This window comes from Colius striatus, chromosome 4 (genome assembly GCF_028858725.1).
Source record: "Colius striatus isolate bColStr4 chromosome 4, bColStr4.1.hap1, whole genome shotgun sequence".
NCBI lineage: Eukaryota > Metazoa > Chordata > Aves > Coliiformes > Coliidae > Colius > Colius striatus.
Window position 1 is genome coordinate 23,862,558 of NC_084762.1, and position 14,733 is coordinate 23,877,290.

General features: G+C 44.6%; 1 protein-coding gene across 2 annotated transcripts in view; it reads left to right on the forward strand.

Moving 5' to 3' along the window:
- VWC2 (von Willebrand factor C domain containing 2) overlaps positions 1 to 12,015 on the forward strand; it is a 58,337-nt gene extending 46,322 nt beyond the window's left edge. For both annotated transcript variants that reach the window (XM_061995506.1, XM_061995507.1), the window contains exon 4: positions 11,642 to 12,015. In XM_061995506.1, coding sequence (XP_061851490.1) covers positions 11,642 to 11,793 — 152 coding nt within the window. In that variant the 3' untranslated portion in view covers positions 11,794 to 12,015. The remainder of the gene's footprint in view (positions 1 to 11,641) is intronic.
- Positions 12,016 to 14,733: the final 2,718 nt, after the last annotated feature.

A 14,733-nucleotide genomic window follows, 5' to 3' on the forward strand; every position in this document is an offset into this window, starting at 1 on the left:
AGGCAGCACTTTTTTTCTGTTGTCTCAAGTGACAGGACAAGCGACAATGGACATAAGCTGCAACACAAAAAGTTCCACTTAAACATAAGGAAAAACTTCTTTACTGTTAAGTGTGAGGGAGCCCTGGCACAGGCTGCCCAAGGAGGTTATGGAGTCTACTCTGAAGGTTTTCAAACCCTCCTGGACATGTTCCTATGTGACCTGATCTAGGTGAAACTGCTTTAGCAAGGGAGTTGGACTAGATGATCTTTAGAGGTCCCTTCAGATCCCTAGTATTCTATGATTCAATGATTCTCTTATTTGAAGCATCTCTTCCTACCCTGAGTATTTCTGTCATCAGAGCTGCTATGCTGTTTTAGCGTCTCAGGCTTGATTCTGTGCAAGACTTCATTAAGGTAAGAAAACCCATGTCAGCAATTGGGCTGAAACATGAGGAAGGCATCTGTATGCTGATGAAAGGGATAGCCTGCAGACCAGGCTCATGAACCACTGTCTAAAGGAGGTACAGTGATATGTCCCTAGAAGTGTCCTTTCCATTCCTGGGGGCTGCAGGCTTGGACCAGATCCTCACTTTCAGGTGGCAAAGTTGGGTGCTGAGTGACAAATCCATTTGCAGGGCTGTGGCTGACTGGGAGGAGTGTGCTGGAGCAGGCGCCAGTGCCAGACCTTCTCTGGGTGGCATCCGGGCCAGCTGCAGGAGCAGAGCTGATGCCAGGGTCCCAGGGGCAGGAAGGATGGGAGTGCTCTCATAGCAATGCCTTTCTGATATTTTCTCTTTGGCTGCCTGAGCAGGTACAAAATACAATCTTTCCAAAGCAAGCTGTCTCAGTGCTGTGTTTAAAATCACCAGGGGAAAATCATTCAAGGGGAAGAAAGGTAGAATTATTGATATGGCAGCATGGAAGGCAAAGTATAAGCTCTCTTTTGCTCATAAAAATACTGTGATTTTTCTCAATTGTGGAGTAACTTAGCTGCATCTTAAAGCTGATAAAGAATCTTTTCTTAGGAAAACTTAACATCTTTGTTTACAGGTATATTTATATAATACCAGTATCAACCAGCATGTACGACTGTATGTTTTGTAAATCTCCACAACTAAAGATAGTAGTAATTCATTAGGACTAGTAAGTAAATGGGTTCTTTGGTTTGCATTCTGATGCCAATGCACTACACCTGTGTTTTAGAAGTCCAGTTTTTTATTTCGGTTAATGAAGCTGATAATGCATGGCAAAGAATGTTGTTAGAATTTATTATATTTTAAAGTGATGTATGACATGCTGATAATTATAATTAATTTTTTTGGCATAGATCCCTGCCACTTCCATCTCTGTAATAAAGAGTGCTATTTATCTTTTTTAGGAGGCAGATCTTTGAAAATATTTTAAGGGGGAGAGAAGGCAGTCAGTCTTCAGTATATATTAAAGAAAGTCCATTGTGAAACAGTTTTTTTATATTTTAAATAAGTTGTGCTGGGATCAGTCTCAGCTGGTTTCTTGTCTTTTGTCATGTAACTCAAAGGAAATTGATAAAATGAGCACACGACAGATACAGTTCAGAAACTGCCACAGGACAAAAGTTTCCAGGTATGAAGCTGAGCCATTCAGACTTGACAGACCACTTCTGTTATTACACAGACTTTGTTATCTTGAAGAGTCTCAACTTTTCCTTTTTTCTGTAGCTGGCAATGCTGCTGCTCCATCAGTGGAGATGCCTTTTTCTAGGTTAGTGTGTATCATGTCAGCAGCAGATTACCTGGAGAGAGATATGTTAGGTGCATCTATACAACTGCAACCGGAGCAAATGGACTCCAGTGAATGTGGACAAGTGAAGCACTAGAAATCTGTCTATATAGGCAAGCTCCTAAGGTCATAACTTAAACAAGAAAAATGAAAGCATGTTACGATGGCAAAACCCAAAATAACAATAAAAGAAGCCAAACATAGCCCTTACAGAACACATAATTTTGCAAGGAGACTATTTAATTAGGAGAGTTGTCACTGTTTGCTGTGACAATCTTTCTTGAATTTAATGACGCTACATTCAGCATTTTGGTATAAATCGTTCTCAACATCTTCATCAAGAACCTGGATGAGGGGACAGAACGTACCCTCAGCAAATTCCCTCATGACACCAAACTGGGAGGACTGGCTGTGCTGCCATTCAGTGGGATCTCGACTGGCTTGAGAGTTGGGCAGAGCAGAACCTTATGAGGTTCAACAAGGACAAGTGTGGAGTCCTGAACCTGGGAAGGAACAACTCCATGCACCAGTACAGGCTGGGGACTGACCTGCTGGAGAGCAGCTCTGCAGAGAGAGACTTGGGAGTCCTGATTGATAATAAACTAACCATGAGCCAGCAATGTGCCCTCATGCCCAAGAAGGCCAATGGCATCCTGGGATGCATCAAGAAGAGTGTGGCCAGCAGGTCAAGGGAGGTTCTCCTCCCTCTCTAATCTGCCTTGGTGAGGCCTGATCTGGAGTCCTGTGTCCAGTTCTGGGCTCCTCAGCTCAAGAGGGACAGAGAACTTCTGGAGAGAGTCCAGTGTAGGGCCACCAAGATGATCAGGGGACTGGAGCATCTTTCATACGAGGAAGGGCTGTGGGAACTGGGACTGTTAAGTCTAGAAAAGAGGAGACTAAGGGGGATCTGATTAATATTTATAAGTATCTAAATGGTGGATGTCAAGAGGTTGGGGCATCCCTTTTTTCTATGGTATCTAGCAACAGGACAAGGGGTAATGGGATGAAGCTGGAACACGAAAAGTTCCATTTAAACATAAGAAAAATCTATTTAACTGTGAGGGTGACGGAGCAGTGGCAGAGGCTGCCCGGGGAGGTTGTGGAGTCTCCTTCCTTGGAGGTCTTCAAGAGCTGCCTGGACATGTTCCTGTGTGACCTGATCTAGGTGGATCTGCTTTAGTGGGGGCGGGGTTTGGACTAGATGATCTCTAAAGGTCCCTTCTAACCCCTACCATTCTATGATTCTATGATTCTCAATAAGAAAAAGAACCCCTGATTTAACAGTTGCCAGTGTATTTATTCTAAAATTATTTATGTTTGACTGGAAATGTTTTGTTGGTCTGATGGACTAATTCCATGTAGCACTAAGTAGCCACTGGCCATCCATGTTTCCCAGCGCCCAGTGCTAAGGAGATGACTTCTTAGTGCTGAGCAGGTCTCTCACCAAGCCCCTAGTAACCCCATTGAGCTGACAGGGTCACTGGGATGAATAAAGAGCTTAAGAGAAGAAAGGGTTATCCCCATTAACCTCAGCAGTAGAGGTTTTAAGCCCTCATGCCACGAGTGCTGGGGCAGGCTCTCCAGCTCACCCTGCTGCAGCCCACACAACATCCCACCATCATTATCAGTCCATCTGTCCGTACAGTGCCTGGCAGTTTCTCTAACATCCTACCTGCTGCAGTTTTTGTATCAGAGGGATAAATTAGATTTGCATCAGGTTGTTTTCTTAGACGTGACTGCCCTAACTGGACATCAAAAATAGTCTGTGAGCAAACGGCCGATGTGTTTGCTGCGTGCTCCATCTCCCCTGCAGGGCTCCGCTCCCTCAGGAGTGCTTCTGCAGGATACTGTGCTGCCAGGCATAGCCTGGGCCAAAACCACCCTCCTCTCTTCCTGCTTCACCATCTGGCATGGCTGGCGGAGGGGGAGCAGAGAGCCAGGGACAGCACAGGTGTGTGGCTTTCTGGGAGTGCCACAGCGGTGAAAAGCTGGTGCCGGCAGGCAGGGCTGGCAGCAAGTGGGCCACAGGTGGGCAGTGCCAGTCCCACAGCCTTATTCTTGCCTAAGCCACTGGATTGGTGTTTTCCCAATGTATTCAAGCCTGATGTCTCTAACTTCCTAATCACCTAGGCAGTGACTGAGCTGTCAAAAGCTGAGCGCAAAATTGATGCACAACTTGCTGGCTTCTAACTGTTTATACAATTTTCAGTAAGATACAATGTTCAGCTCATGTTTAATTGGTGCCATTTTTTGATGGAACACAATATCCCTTTGCAAGTTGGAGGACTTTTGAAAATCATTTTAAGTAGAGTATTCAGGTCTTTCTATACTTTCTCTGATAAAGGAAGTTGTTTGATGTAGTTTATGACACTCGAGCCTCCTATTTAATTGAGCCCTTTTATGCTCCAAGGCTTTCTATTTGGCTCATGTGGTATTGGATTGTGGCAGCGTTCAATGTTCCTTTGCTTCTTTTTGTTCAGTACACAAAAAGCAGATATCTGAAATTCTACTCTCTGAATACATATGAAAATGCAAGGGGAGAGCAGCAGCGGCCAGATCATGGACCGTTCCGTTCCTGCAAAAGTAACTGTGCAGCTCTGGATTTGGTAGCATTTGGCATTGTCATTCCAGGGACACTAACATCACCGTAAAGTGCAGGGCAATGGGGGATCAGAGTTGGGAAGAAGCGAGGTGGAAGGGATCAGTCCAGTGGCCGTGATGGCTTTGCTTTGTGTTTTGTGCAGTTTTTGGACACTCCTCCAATTTCTAGGACTAGTTCCAGAACCAAACGCTTCTTAAGAATGCTGTCACATACAATAAATAAAAAAGTAAACCAGCAGAACTTAAATCATAAACAGGGCTTGTGAGTCTCCTAAGCAGAAGTCTCCTAAACCCAGCTCTAAGTAAGGTTCTAGCTTGTTTTATCTTCTGAATTGAAGCATGTGCATACACTCACACACACAGAGGCACACAGATTACAGCCAGTGCTGGAGGTTTATCACAGCAGTGCCACTGAGAACATAATCACCCTATTGAGTTCCGGGAGAACTTCATTGAGCTTTCTTCAATCTGTCCACTCACAGCAGATGCTTCTATAGCCATCTTTCTAAATTAGGTGGCAAACCACTATTTTTAATTGTTTTGCCCTTGGCAGGGTTTCTTCCAGTCTGTCAGTTTTCTGTGCATCTAACAAAACACAACCCTAACAGAGGGAGGGGTTTTATTATTCTTAAAAGCACCAAGGCCCTGTCTAGCATCAACAAAATGCTGCTTTCATGAAAGGCAGCACATCACATACATTGCCTTTTTGTGGTTTCCCATAGCAGCTGGATAAAATTGCAAAATGCATGAATACCTTTATTGTTCTTCTTCCTGTCATATGTATACACATTTACTGGAAGTCTGTTAGGATATTTGCCATGATTCTCTGGCTATCAGTATGCTAACACAATGATAGACCACAGAAATAGTTCATGGTTCTTCAGGGTTCCAAATTGCTCTTAAAATTGGTTCTACCTGAATCTGCCTTCTGTAGAAACTGAAAACTCTTTTTTTACTTGCTTCAGTAGCATCCTGTTCTGGTTTAGCAAGGAGCAGCTTTTGGCTTAGTAACAGGGGGAGCGGGTTGCAGTGAAGACCCGGTAAAGAGTTTGCGGACTCTCCCCCGGCTCCTGGGTTCACACCCACCTCCAGCCCGGCTGGGCCAATCTGGCGCCTCTGCGATCACTATTTAGGGGACGGGAATTCGGAATACGAGTCAGGAGGTGTAAGAGTGATACAAGATGGAGGCGACCACACGGACCCTTCAGCCAGAGAAAGAGGAAGGAAGGAGAAGCAATAGACCAGAGACTCCTCTGCAAGCCGTGGCGAGAATGCAAGCTGTGCCCCTGCAACCTATGGAGATCCATGGCAGGACCGAGAGTTACCAGCAGCTCCATGTGAGTGAGCCTGAACGGGCGAGGGACTGTGTGGGGAGACGGCCATGGCCCAGGCCGCGTTGGGGAGCCTGCATGTCACAGAGCAGCCCCACACGAGAGGCAGAAAGGAGCTGCAGCCTTTGGAACAAGTGCGCGTCGGAGCAGCCCGTGCAGGGCTGCCATGCATGTGAGTTACCCCACGGACTTGCAGGGAGGACTGGTGTGGAGTTCACCTGTCCTGAGGAGGGACAAACGGCAGAAGCTATCGGGAACAGACTAACTGAAACCTCCACTGCCTGTCCCCCCCGAACCGTTCAGGGGGGGACAGGGTAAAAACACCGGGATCAGGGCTCTGAGCCCGGGAAGAGGGGAGGTGTGGCAAGAAGGTGTTCTTAAAAAGGCTGGTTGGACTCTTCATTGATGTATTACTCTGTGTTGTTTCATTTTGGTTATGTTTTGGGTTTTTGGGGTTTTAGTTGATGTTGCATTAAATTGTTTCTCTGTTTTCTTCCCTCGTTACTCGAGGCTAATCGTGGTCTTTGTTCCCTGATGGGCCTAAACCATGACACATCCAAAGGTACTGAGGTGAGTAAATGGTTGTGGTGGATTGGGAGCAGTCATAATCGTGACAGCAGCAGAGATGATGAATTCATTTTTGTGAGAGAATAAGAGTCAGCTGTAATCCTAGTCACAGACTACTTTTGCCAGATGCTTTTTGTGCTTTATCTTCCAAGCTGATATTTTGCAGGAGATAGACATAGTATATCCATGTCCATGTAAGAAGGAAACAAAATCAAGTGAGGGAGATACACACTCATGGGAAGAGATTAGAGACTGGAAGAGCACAAAGTAGGTACCGATATAATCTCTGAAGGAAGTTATTAGATTTGAGAGGGATGAGGGAGACCATGCCTGTATCTCAGCAATCTTGCTGCTGTGATGCCATGTTGCAGTGCTGCCTTAATTTATCTCACCATGGTGTGTCAACATGTTTCAAAACCCATCTCAACTATCTCAGCAGGTGGGTAAGGGACTTTGTGTCCCAGGGCACAGGGAAGCAGACACAGCCACTCTTCATCTGTGGTTTGGTCCTTGGCTGCCCAAGCTCCCCAGTGTAACTTCCAGCTGAGGTGTGGTAGAGTCCTTGGTTTTCCGTTGTGACATCCCAGGTCATCTGCAGCAGTAGCTAACTTGAGGTGCAGACAGGGAGCTTGTCTACATTTCTTCTTCCACCTCAGCATTTTAGTCTCTCTGGCATCTGCAGTAGATCCTGGAGAAAGTCTCAAAACGTCAGAAAGAAGAAAGATCAGAAACGTGGAAGGAAAGGCTTTGCTTTCACTGGCACATTCCTGCAGTTACTGAAAACAGGAACACTCTTGCTGTACGTGGAAGACTGTCAAGTAGCATTGCTGGAAAGTGATACTTTTCTGTAACAGAAAAATAGGAGAAGGCTTGATTCAAATGTAATGAAACATTTTTTTTCTGTAAGATTTCTATCTGTTGTAAAATTGATTATGTCATGAAAACATCAGCTCAACTTTTTCATCGAGTCACAACAAGAAAGGCCAGCATCAGGAAGCAGAAAGTAAACGAACCAAGGAATGTCACTGCACAACTGTGCAAGTCAGTGTTTTTACAGCTTGGGTGTCATGCACAGACCTGGTCCTGGCAGCCCAAAAAGGAGGCAGTGGAACTGGGAGAGGCCTGGGGAAGTGGGCAGGGACAGTGGTGATGCAGAACCAGCCTACTCAGGTCACGGATGAGGTGATAGGAGGAAAGAGGAGGATAATATAGGTCTATAAGGTGGCAAAGGAGGCGGGTGGTCAATCCTGCTTCTGCTGTGAGGACTGGGGAATATCAAGTTTAGATAGTGAGTAGAAGGTGTCTGACAGCAACAGAAAACTGTTCTACCCTGTGTGCAAGAGCTGTGAACCTCCTTGCTGCCAAGTAATGTTTATATGGGTTCAGCAGGATGTTGGACAGGTTAATCATAACAAAATCTATTAAATCTTATCAGTTTAGCACACGGGTGTGTCATGGTTTAGGCCCATCAGGGAACAAAGACCACGATTAGCCTCGAGTACCGAAGAGGCTGAGAACTGCTCAAGGGCAGGGAGAGCTTAATTGCAGCTTAAGCTTCAGGACAAAACAGACCAGGCTACTCGGTTTGGGGAAGAAAGCAGAAAAATAATTTAAGGCAACATCAACTAAAACATGTCCCCAAAAACCCAAAACATAACCAAAATGAAACAACACAGAGTAATACATCAATGAAGAGTCCAACCAGCCTTTTTAAGAACACCTTCTTGCCACACCTCCCCTCTTCCCGGGCTCAGAGCCCTGATCCCGGTGTTTTTACCCTGTCCCCCCCTGAACGGTTCGGGGGGACAGGCAATGGGGGTTTCAGTTAGTCTGTTCCCGATAGCTTCTGCTGTTTGTCCCTCCTCAGGACGGGTGAACTCCACATCAGTCCTCCCTGCAAGTCCGTGGGGTAACTCACATGCATGGCAGCCCTGCACGGGCTGCTCCGACGCGCACTTGTTCCAAAGGCTGCAGCTCCTCTCTGCCTCTCGTGTGGGGCTGCTCTGCGGCGTGCAGGCTCTCCAACACGGCCTGGGCAATGGCCGTCTCCCCACACAGTCCCTCGCCTGTCCGGGCTCACTCGGTCCTGCCATGGATCTCCATAGGTTGCAGGGGCACAGCTTGCATTCTCGCCACGGCTTGCAGAGGAGTCTCTGGTCTATTGCTTCTCCTTCCTTCCTCCTTCTCTGGCTGAAGGGTCCGCGTGGTCGCCTCCATCTTGTATCACCCTTACACCTCCTGACTCGTATTCCGAATTCCCATCCCCTAAATAGTGATCGCAGAGGTGCCAGATTGGCCCAGGCAGGCCGGAGGTGGGTGTGAACCCAGGAGCCGGGGGAGAGTCCGCAAACTCTTTACCGGGTCTTCACTGCAACCCACTCCCCTGTTACTAAGCCAAAAGCTGCTCCTTGCTAAACCAGAACAGGGAGCCATTTATAAAGTGTCTGATGCAGAAAGTGGTGGAAGCTGGCTACACATGCTTGCTCTGTCTCTACATGCATCTCCTTTTGGCTGTTGTTTGTTCTGATCTCAGTCACCACAGCTATCTCTTGTATAATGTCATGGTTCTCAGGACTTCCAGGACAAAGTGTAAGATCTATCTTTTCATGTTGTTACCAGTGGAAATCTCTCTACGAAGTTGGGGGAGGGGGAGGCATGGGAAGTATATCTATATTAAAAAAAATAGGGGCTAAGCTAAGTGTTGAGGTTATGTCTATTACAGAGTGCTGCAGTACCACTCTGATGAATGCCATAAAACTGTAGGGTAGATTGACTGGATTTTTTGTCGGGTGCTTTGGAAGTGACAAGGGGCTGTTAAAAGGGCAGTTAAGAGGGAGCTGAGCAGTCTTACATCAAAGTGTTGTATTACAGAGGTTGTCACTATAGTTCTAATTGGCAAAAAACGTGTGCTGTGATTTATGCTGCAGGCAGAGGCGTTAATGTGCAGTCCAACAGATTTCTTTGTCCATAATTCCGCTTAACAGGGATGATGAAAACAGTGAAAACAGTGATGAAAACAGTTGATTAAAACACGATTTACCAAACTGCTATATCTTATATTTTGAATTGATGAGAAGATGTGCCCGTGTGAAAGCAGTCAGGCTGCAGAGGAAATAGGCACAGCTCTGTAGCGCACAGCTGGCTTTGGGAAGAGGAGGAGAAGCTTCAGAGAGCTGCTTGCAGAGTTGTCAAGGTTACAGGTGCTAGTGCTTCCGTAGGTGAGTGGCTTGAACATTCTCTGCTGATAACTGGTATCGACTGTTTTGTTCCAAGATAACAACATTTGCATTTTAATTACACTGTTGCATTTATCAACACTGAGGCATGACACATAAGTCATTTGAAGCTTTTTGCAGGACCAGCATAAGGACTTTGAAAAAATGACAATAGTGGCATTTACCCCAATAATGTTTTTTAATTTTTTTAGTTTGCAAACATTTCAGAGGTGAGGATCCCGTTATACCCTCTCAATGAATTAACCACCAAGTATGCCTTTCTAGTTCCTTAGATCCCAGTATAAATTGCAAAGCTAGGATTCATTACTTCAGATGTAAGAACAACGACCGCTGGGTGCCAATCTAGTGCTTGGTGTGAAAACTGAGGATTTGCACTGAACTTGCTGCCTCAAGACATCACTGAGATGGCAGCAACTGTACCTTAGCTCTAGGAAGGAAATCTCTGCTGATAGCAGCATAGAATGGGTCAAACAGTCTGACAGTACCAGGAAATACTTTAGGAAAACAAATGCTGTCATAGTAGATTTCAAACTGCACGTGGAATTGGTGCAATGTGTCATATTGAATTTTCTGACAGATTTACGAGTGATATGGCAAGATCTTCATCTCCTGTGAAGATGTGCATCACCACTGACTTCTCTGGAGCTATAGAAGTGTATACAGTTGGGAACAGGGCCCAAGAAGTTTATGCTATGTATCAAACAAGCTCAAACAAGGTCCTACTGCACTGAATGAGTATCAAGTGCTGAAGTCAGGCATTGTGGTGTTACCAAGCAAGAGCTCAGCAGGCAGGCAGCCTGCTTTGTAGACCAAGGAAAAGAGATGCTCTGCTCCTTCAGCAGCAATGTCTAATCAAAAAGCCCACCAGTGTTTTGGAGTTGAAACAGTCTTGATTTACTTAGAAATGCTTTTGTGTGCCAAGTCAGGTAATTTTGAAAACTTTTTAAAAACTCAAAAATATCTTACCCTTTGTTATGGGAACCTGAAAAATGGTGCTAAATCAGGGTATGCTACTGGTTTGATGCACAGCAGTAGTTTCAGCAAATGCCATGCCTTCAGGGCAGCTTATCTATTCTAAATATGAAGGAAACGCCTGCTTCTGCCTCCCTTTGCGAAGGTGGGAAAAAATTACACTCTTGACTCAGCTTTTGTGTGCTCACTTGCCCCACTGTCTGCTTAAAAACTTCAATTCCTCAGTTTCCTTGCTGTCATTTTACGCAGATGGAAACTCGTATCATGAGCTGCTTTATCAGCACCATCCGTCGGACTGGCAGGGCCAAGGAAGGGCTGCACCGAGGGTCCTGTCTGTGCCCCATCCCTGCAGGCTGCCCACCTCTGCCCAGTCCAGCCCTGTACGTCTGGTTTCTCCAAAGACCTGTCAGTGTATAGATGAATAGGTGGTTGGTTGTGTTTAGTGCTGCTTTGCAAGCACGTGTGGATTTTCTTTTTAAAAGAACTGTGGATAATACAGCACTCGTAGCCTTCTGTGGCAGAGAGATGCGAGGATGTCACCTTTCAAAAGAACTAAGTTTGTCTTGTGCACATTGTGCTGGTGGGTTGTTCTCCTGCCTCATCCTTGGAAAGGAAGTTATTTCAGTCTACTCTGAAAAGGGTTGTTTGTAGACTTGCTGAGTTATATAATATATAATATTTCATTTTGTACATGAAAAGCATCTTCATTCAGAAGAGGCTGGAGCTATTCCATTCTATTGGAAAAGGACTATTTTCTCATGAAATGGAAAATAAACCTACCTTTGATTACTACACAAGATACAGTGCTTGTTTCCAATGGTAAATAAACATAGTAACATTTACAATCACTCTTTAGTAGCCTACAGCAGCACTGCTGCATTAATTGCAGGCTTTTTCCCCAGCTTAAACCTGTGTTCATCTGCGCCATCAGCCTGCACCCAGGCCTGTGCTAGACTGGCATGTTCACAGAGAGGCTGCACAGCCCGCTGCCCATGCAGGGCTGGAGAGCCACGGGGAGGGCCACCAGTCCTCCTCTGCTGCCTTAGCCTCCTGCACCAAGCAGTGCTCGCGGCCATTTCACATACGTGGCGGCCTGAGCTTGGCCTGAGCTTTCCCACTCTCCAGATCACCACTGAACAGTGCTGAGTTGCAGGGTGCTACAAATATCACGTAATAAACTCTTTCCTTTTTTTAGGCCCGAACTGCTTTGCAGAAACCACTGTCATCCCAGCAGGCCGGGAGGTGAAAACTGATGAATGCACTATATGCCACTGTACTTATGAAGAAGGCACTTGGAGAATTGAACGGCAAGCGATGTGCACTAGACATGAATGCAGACAAATATAAGGAATCTACAAACCCAAGTACTTTCCATGGTTTTTATAAAATAACTTACAGTGGTGAGCACCCTAGATGACCCAGGGGAATCTGATTGAGAAGACTCTGGTGAGGAGCAAAGAACAAAATAACTGATACTTTGGTTTTCAAAGTAACGTAATACTGCAAGGCAAAGAAGTGCATATATTTAAAACATTCGGACATAAAAATCCCTGTCTTAAATGTGTTATTTTCACAGTGAGTACACTAAAATACACTCTATAAAATATTCTGTGTATTTCTATAATACCATTATAGAGACAAAAATAAATGTTTTATATAGACAATACAGATTAAAGTACTGTATCGTTGCCTGTCCTGTTATCTACATGCACCATGGCTAAAACATTGCAATTCTGTCCTAGTTTCATCCTATGAGGGTTTTCTTGGGTTGTTTTTGGTTTGAGATTTCTTTGAGTTATGATTTTTGGGGGTTTCTTTGCTTTCAGTTTACCAGGCCAAGAAAGAGACAACATATGATGTTCTCACTTTTGGAAAAAATGGAGTAGAATATGCTTTCAGGGAATGTGCACTTATTGATGGATACTGCTGTAGTGTAGAGGCAGGTCAGCTCCTCTTAGTTCCACTGACACAGATCTACTCGTCCACAGCTGAGGTAACTTGGAGTGGTGGGTAACAGGAAACTGGCCTCTCAGAGCGGTTGTTCTAAAAATGCAATCAGACAAAATCAGTTTCTAATATTCAGTTCAGCCATAACACATTTCAGTGGGACAAATTCTTCTGTGAGGCAATCCATACTGCATCATCCAGCTGGTGGAAATGACGGTGAGTAACCACAAGGCATTGTTAATGTAACGCATGGTGAATGTGGAGCAGTGTAGCCTGGGAGGGCTACAGCAGCCAAACCAACCTCCACTGATGTGACTCCACGTTGTTAGTCCATGGGTAGGAGAACTGCTTAGTAGCTGCACCATTCCCTAGACTCTGCTCTTGCCACCTTGCTGGTGCTGGTTCAACTTTTCTGTTCTTTCTGGCAGTCTGTACAGGATCTGTGAGACTCTGTTGAGGAAGGTCTAGAACCAGCTCTTTGATTCCACAAAAATATTTCTAGCACAGAAGCTGACACTGACTACAGGTGAGGTGAATCACATCTCCCTGCTTCAGTCACCAGCCGCCTTTGCTTACATTAATTTCGGTTTCCATTTAGTTTACCACCAATTCCTATGTTTTGTCTGCTTTGAGTACCTGTTAAGCTAACAGCTCAAGAAAACACTTAAACACAGGCTTACCTTTAAGCTTTTGCTAGAGGGAAGACTTAATGCAACTGGATGATCTCTTCCAACCCAAACCATTCTGTTTCTATGAATAGTTAAAACCAGAAGACTAATGCTTAGATTCTCACCTACTCTTTGCTGCCTCTTCCCATGGAGTAACCTGGTTATCAGGTGTGCATCCATATGAAGTATAAATTTCTGTTACTCCTGAAGACTATGGAATTTTTGCCAGTGAATCCTGATTTTTTGCCAATGATTTCAGTGATAGTACGGGAGAGGAAGAAGAGTGACAGAATTGGAAATCAAGGAACCATCGCTTGCACAGACACTCCTGTGACAGTCACACAGGGTATTAGTCTATTCATGAGAAGAACAGAAGAGGGGAAGACGGATTATTGAATTTAAATAATTTTATACCACACAAAAATCAGGTAAATATTAGGGTTCCCTTAAGCGGATGTGCACATAAGTATGATTTGTCTAAAAAAAGAGAAAGTATTATTTTAAGTACATCTACCCATTTTGTAAGATTCAGTACCCCTATGACAGAAAGCTAACTCCTAAATCAGTAGGACCCATGCTTCATGGCTAAGTAGGCTTCTGCTTACTGAAAACAAGTATTTGCACAGCTCTGACAAAGTGCCAGGAGCGCCAGGCATCTTCCATGCATGTCTCCTCAAGACAAGTGGAAGCACCCCTCATAGAAAGCAGCTGTGGGATATGAGCAAGAGAAGAAAAGGTGGACTTGCAACTCAGCGTGGGATTGCCTTTCCTAATACACTGATTATACTGTCTCTTTTTAAGAGATCCTTGTGTTTGCAGTGAAATTATGAGATACTCAGAATTTGTATCTTTCCAGGAAGGGCCATAATGTATAAGTTTTTGGAAATGTCACCTCAGACTAGTCACCCTTTGCTTCTCCTTCACTGGAGGTTCTTGTTAAGCCTTATACTGTTTCCCAGGGCTTGAATTTCTGCTCTTTGGGGAAGTTCTCTTTACTGAAATAGTAAGTGAAAAGTGTGTGTTTCTAGTGTAGCTTTTACAAATATCACCCATTTCATAATTTTTCAAAATATTTTTCTGTCTTTCAGTCCTGGTACCAACATACTCATGTCAATGTTACTAGTAATAGGTTGGTCTTTTCCGTTTCATATGGAATTTTCTGCACAGATTAATCTTGACAACCAGCTCTGTTGGTGGTTTCTTAAAGAGTTTATATTTTGATATATGTTTCTTTTTGAGACATAAACCTCAAGTCTTTTGATTTTATTTATGTAGTGAGGTAGAAGTCATAATGAGCTTTGGACCTTCTTTATGCTGCAGTCAATGGCCACATCCAGTTTTCCCAGTCGTATTATTACGTGAAAGCTCTTTGGTAATCCCTGAGATGGGAAATGGGCTGAGCATCTCCTCTTGGGCAGATCTCACCAGTGTCTCCCCATTGTGGAACCACAGTTGGCAGGCAGCATGTCGTGGGTTAACTGTGGTAGATGTCTAAGCACCACACTGTTGCTCACTCCCCCCGCTGCCCACCCCCAGGGGAGTAGGGAAAAAAAAGAAAGAGTAAAAGCAAGAAAAATTATTATTTTCATCTTGATGAAATGAAAATGATGCAATGAAAATAATGAGGGGAGAAATAGAAGAAAAAAGAAAAATTGAAACAAAAGAAGGGATG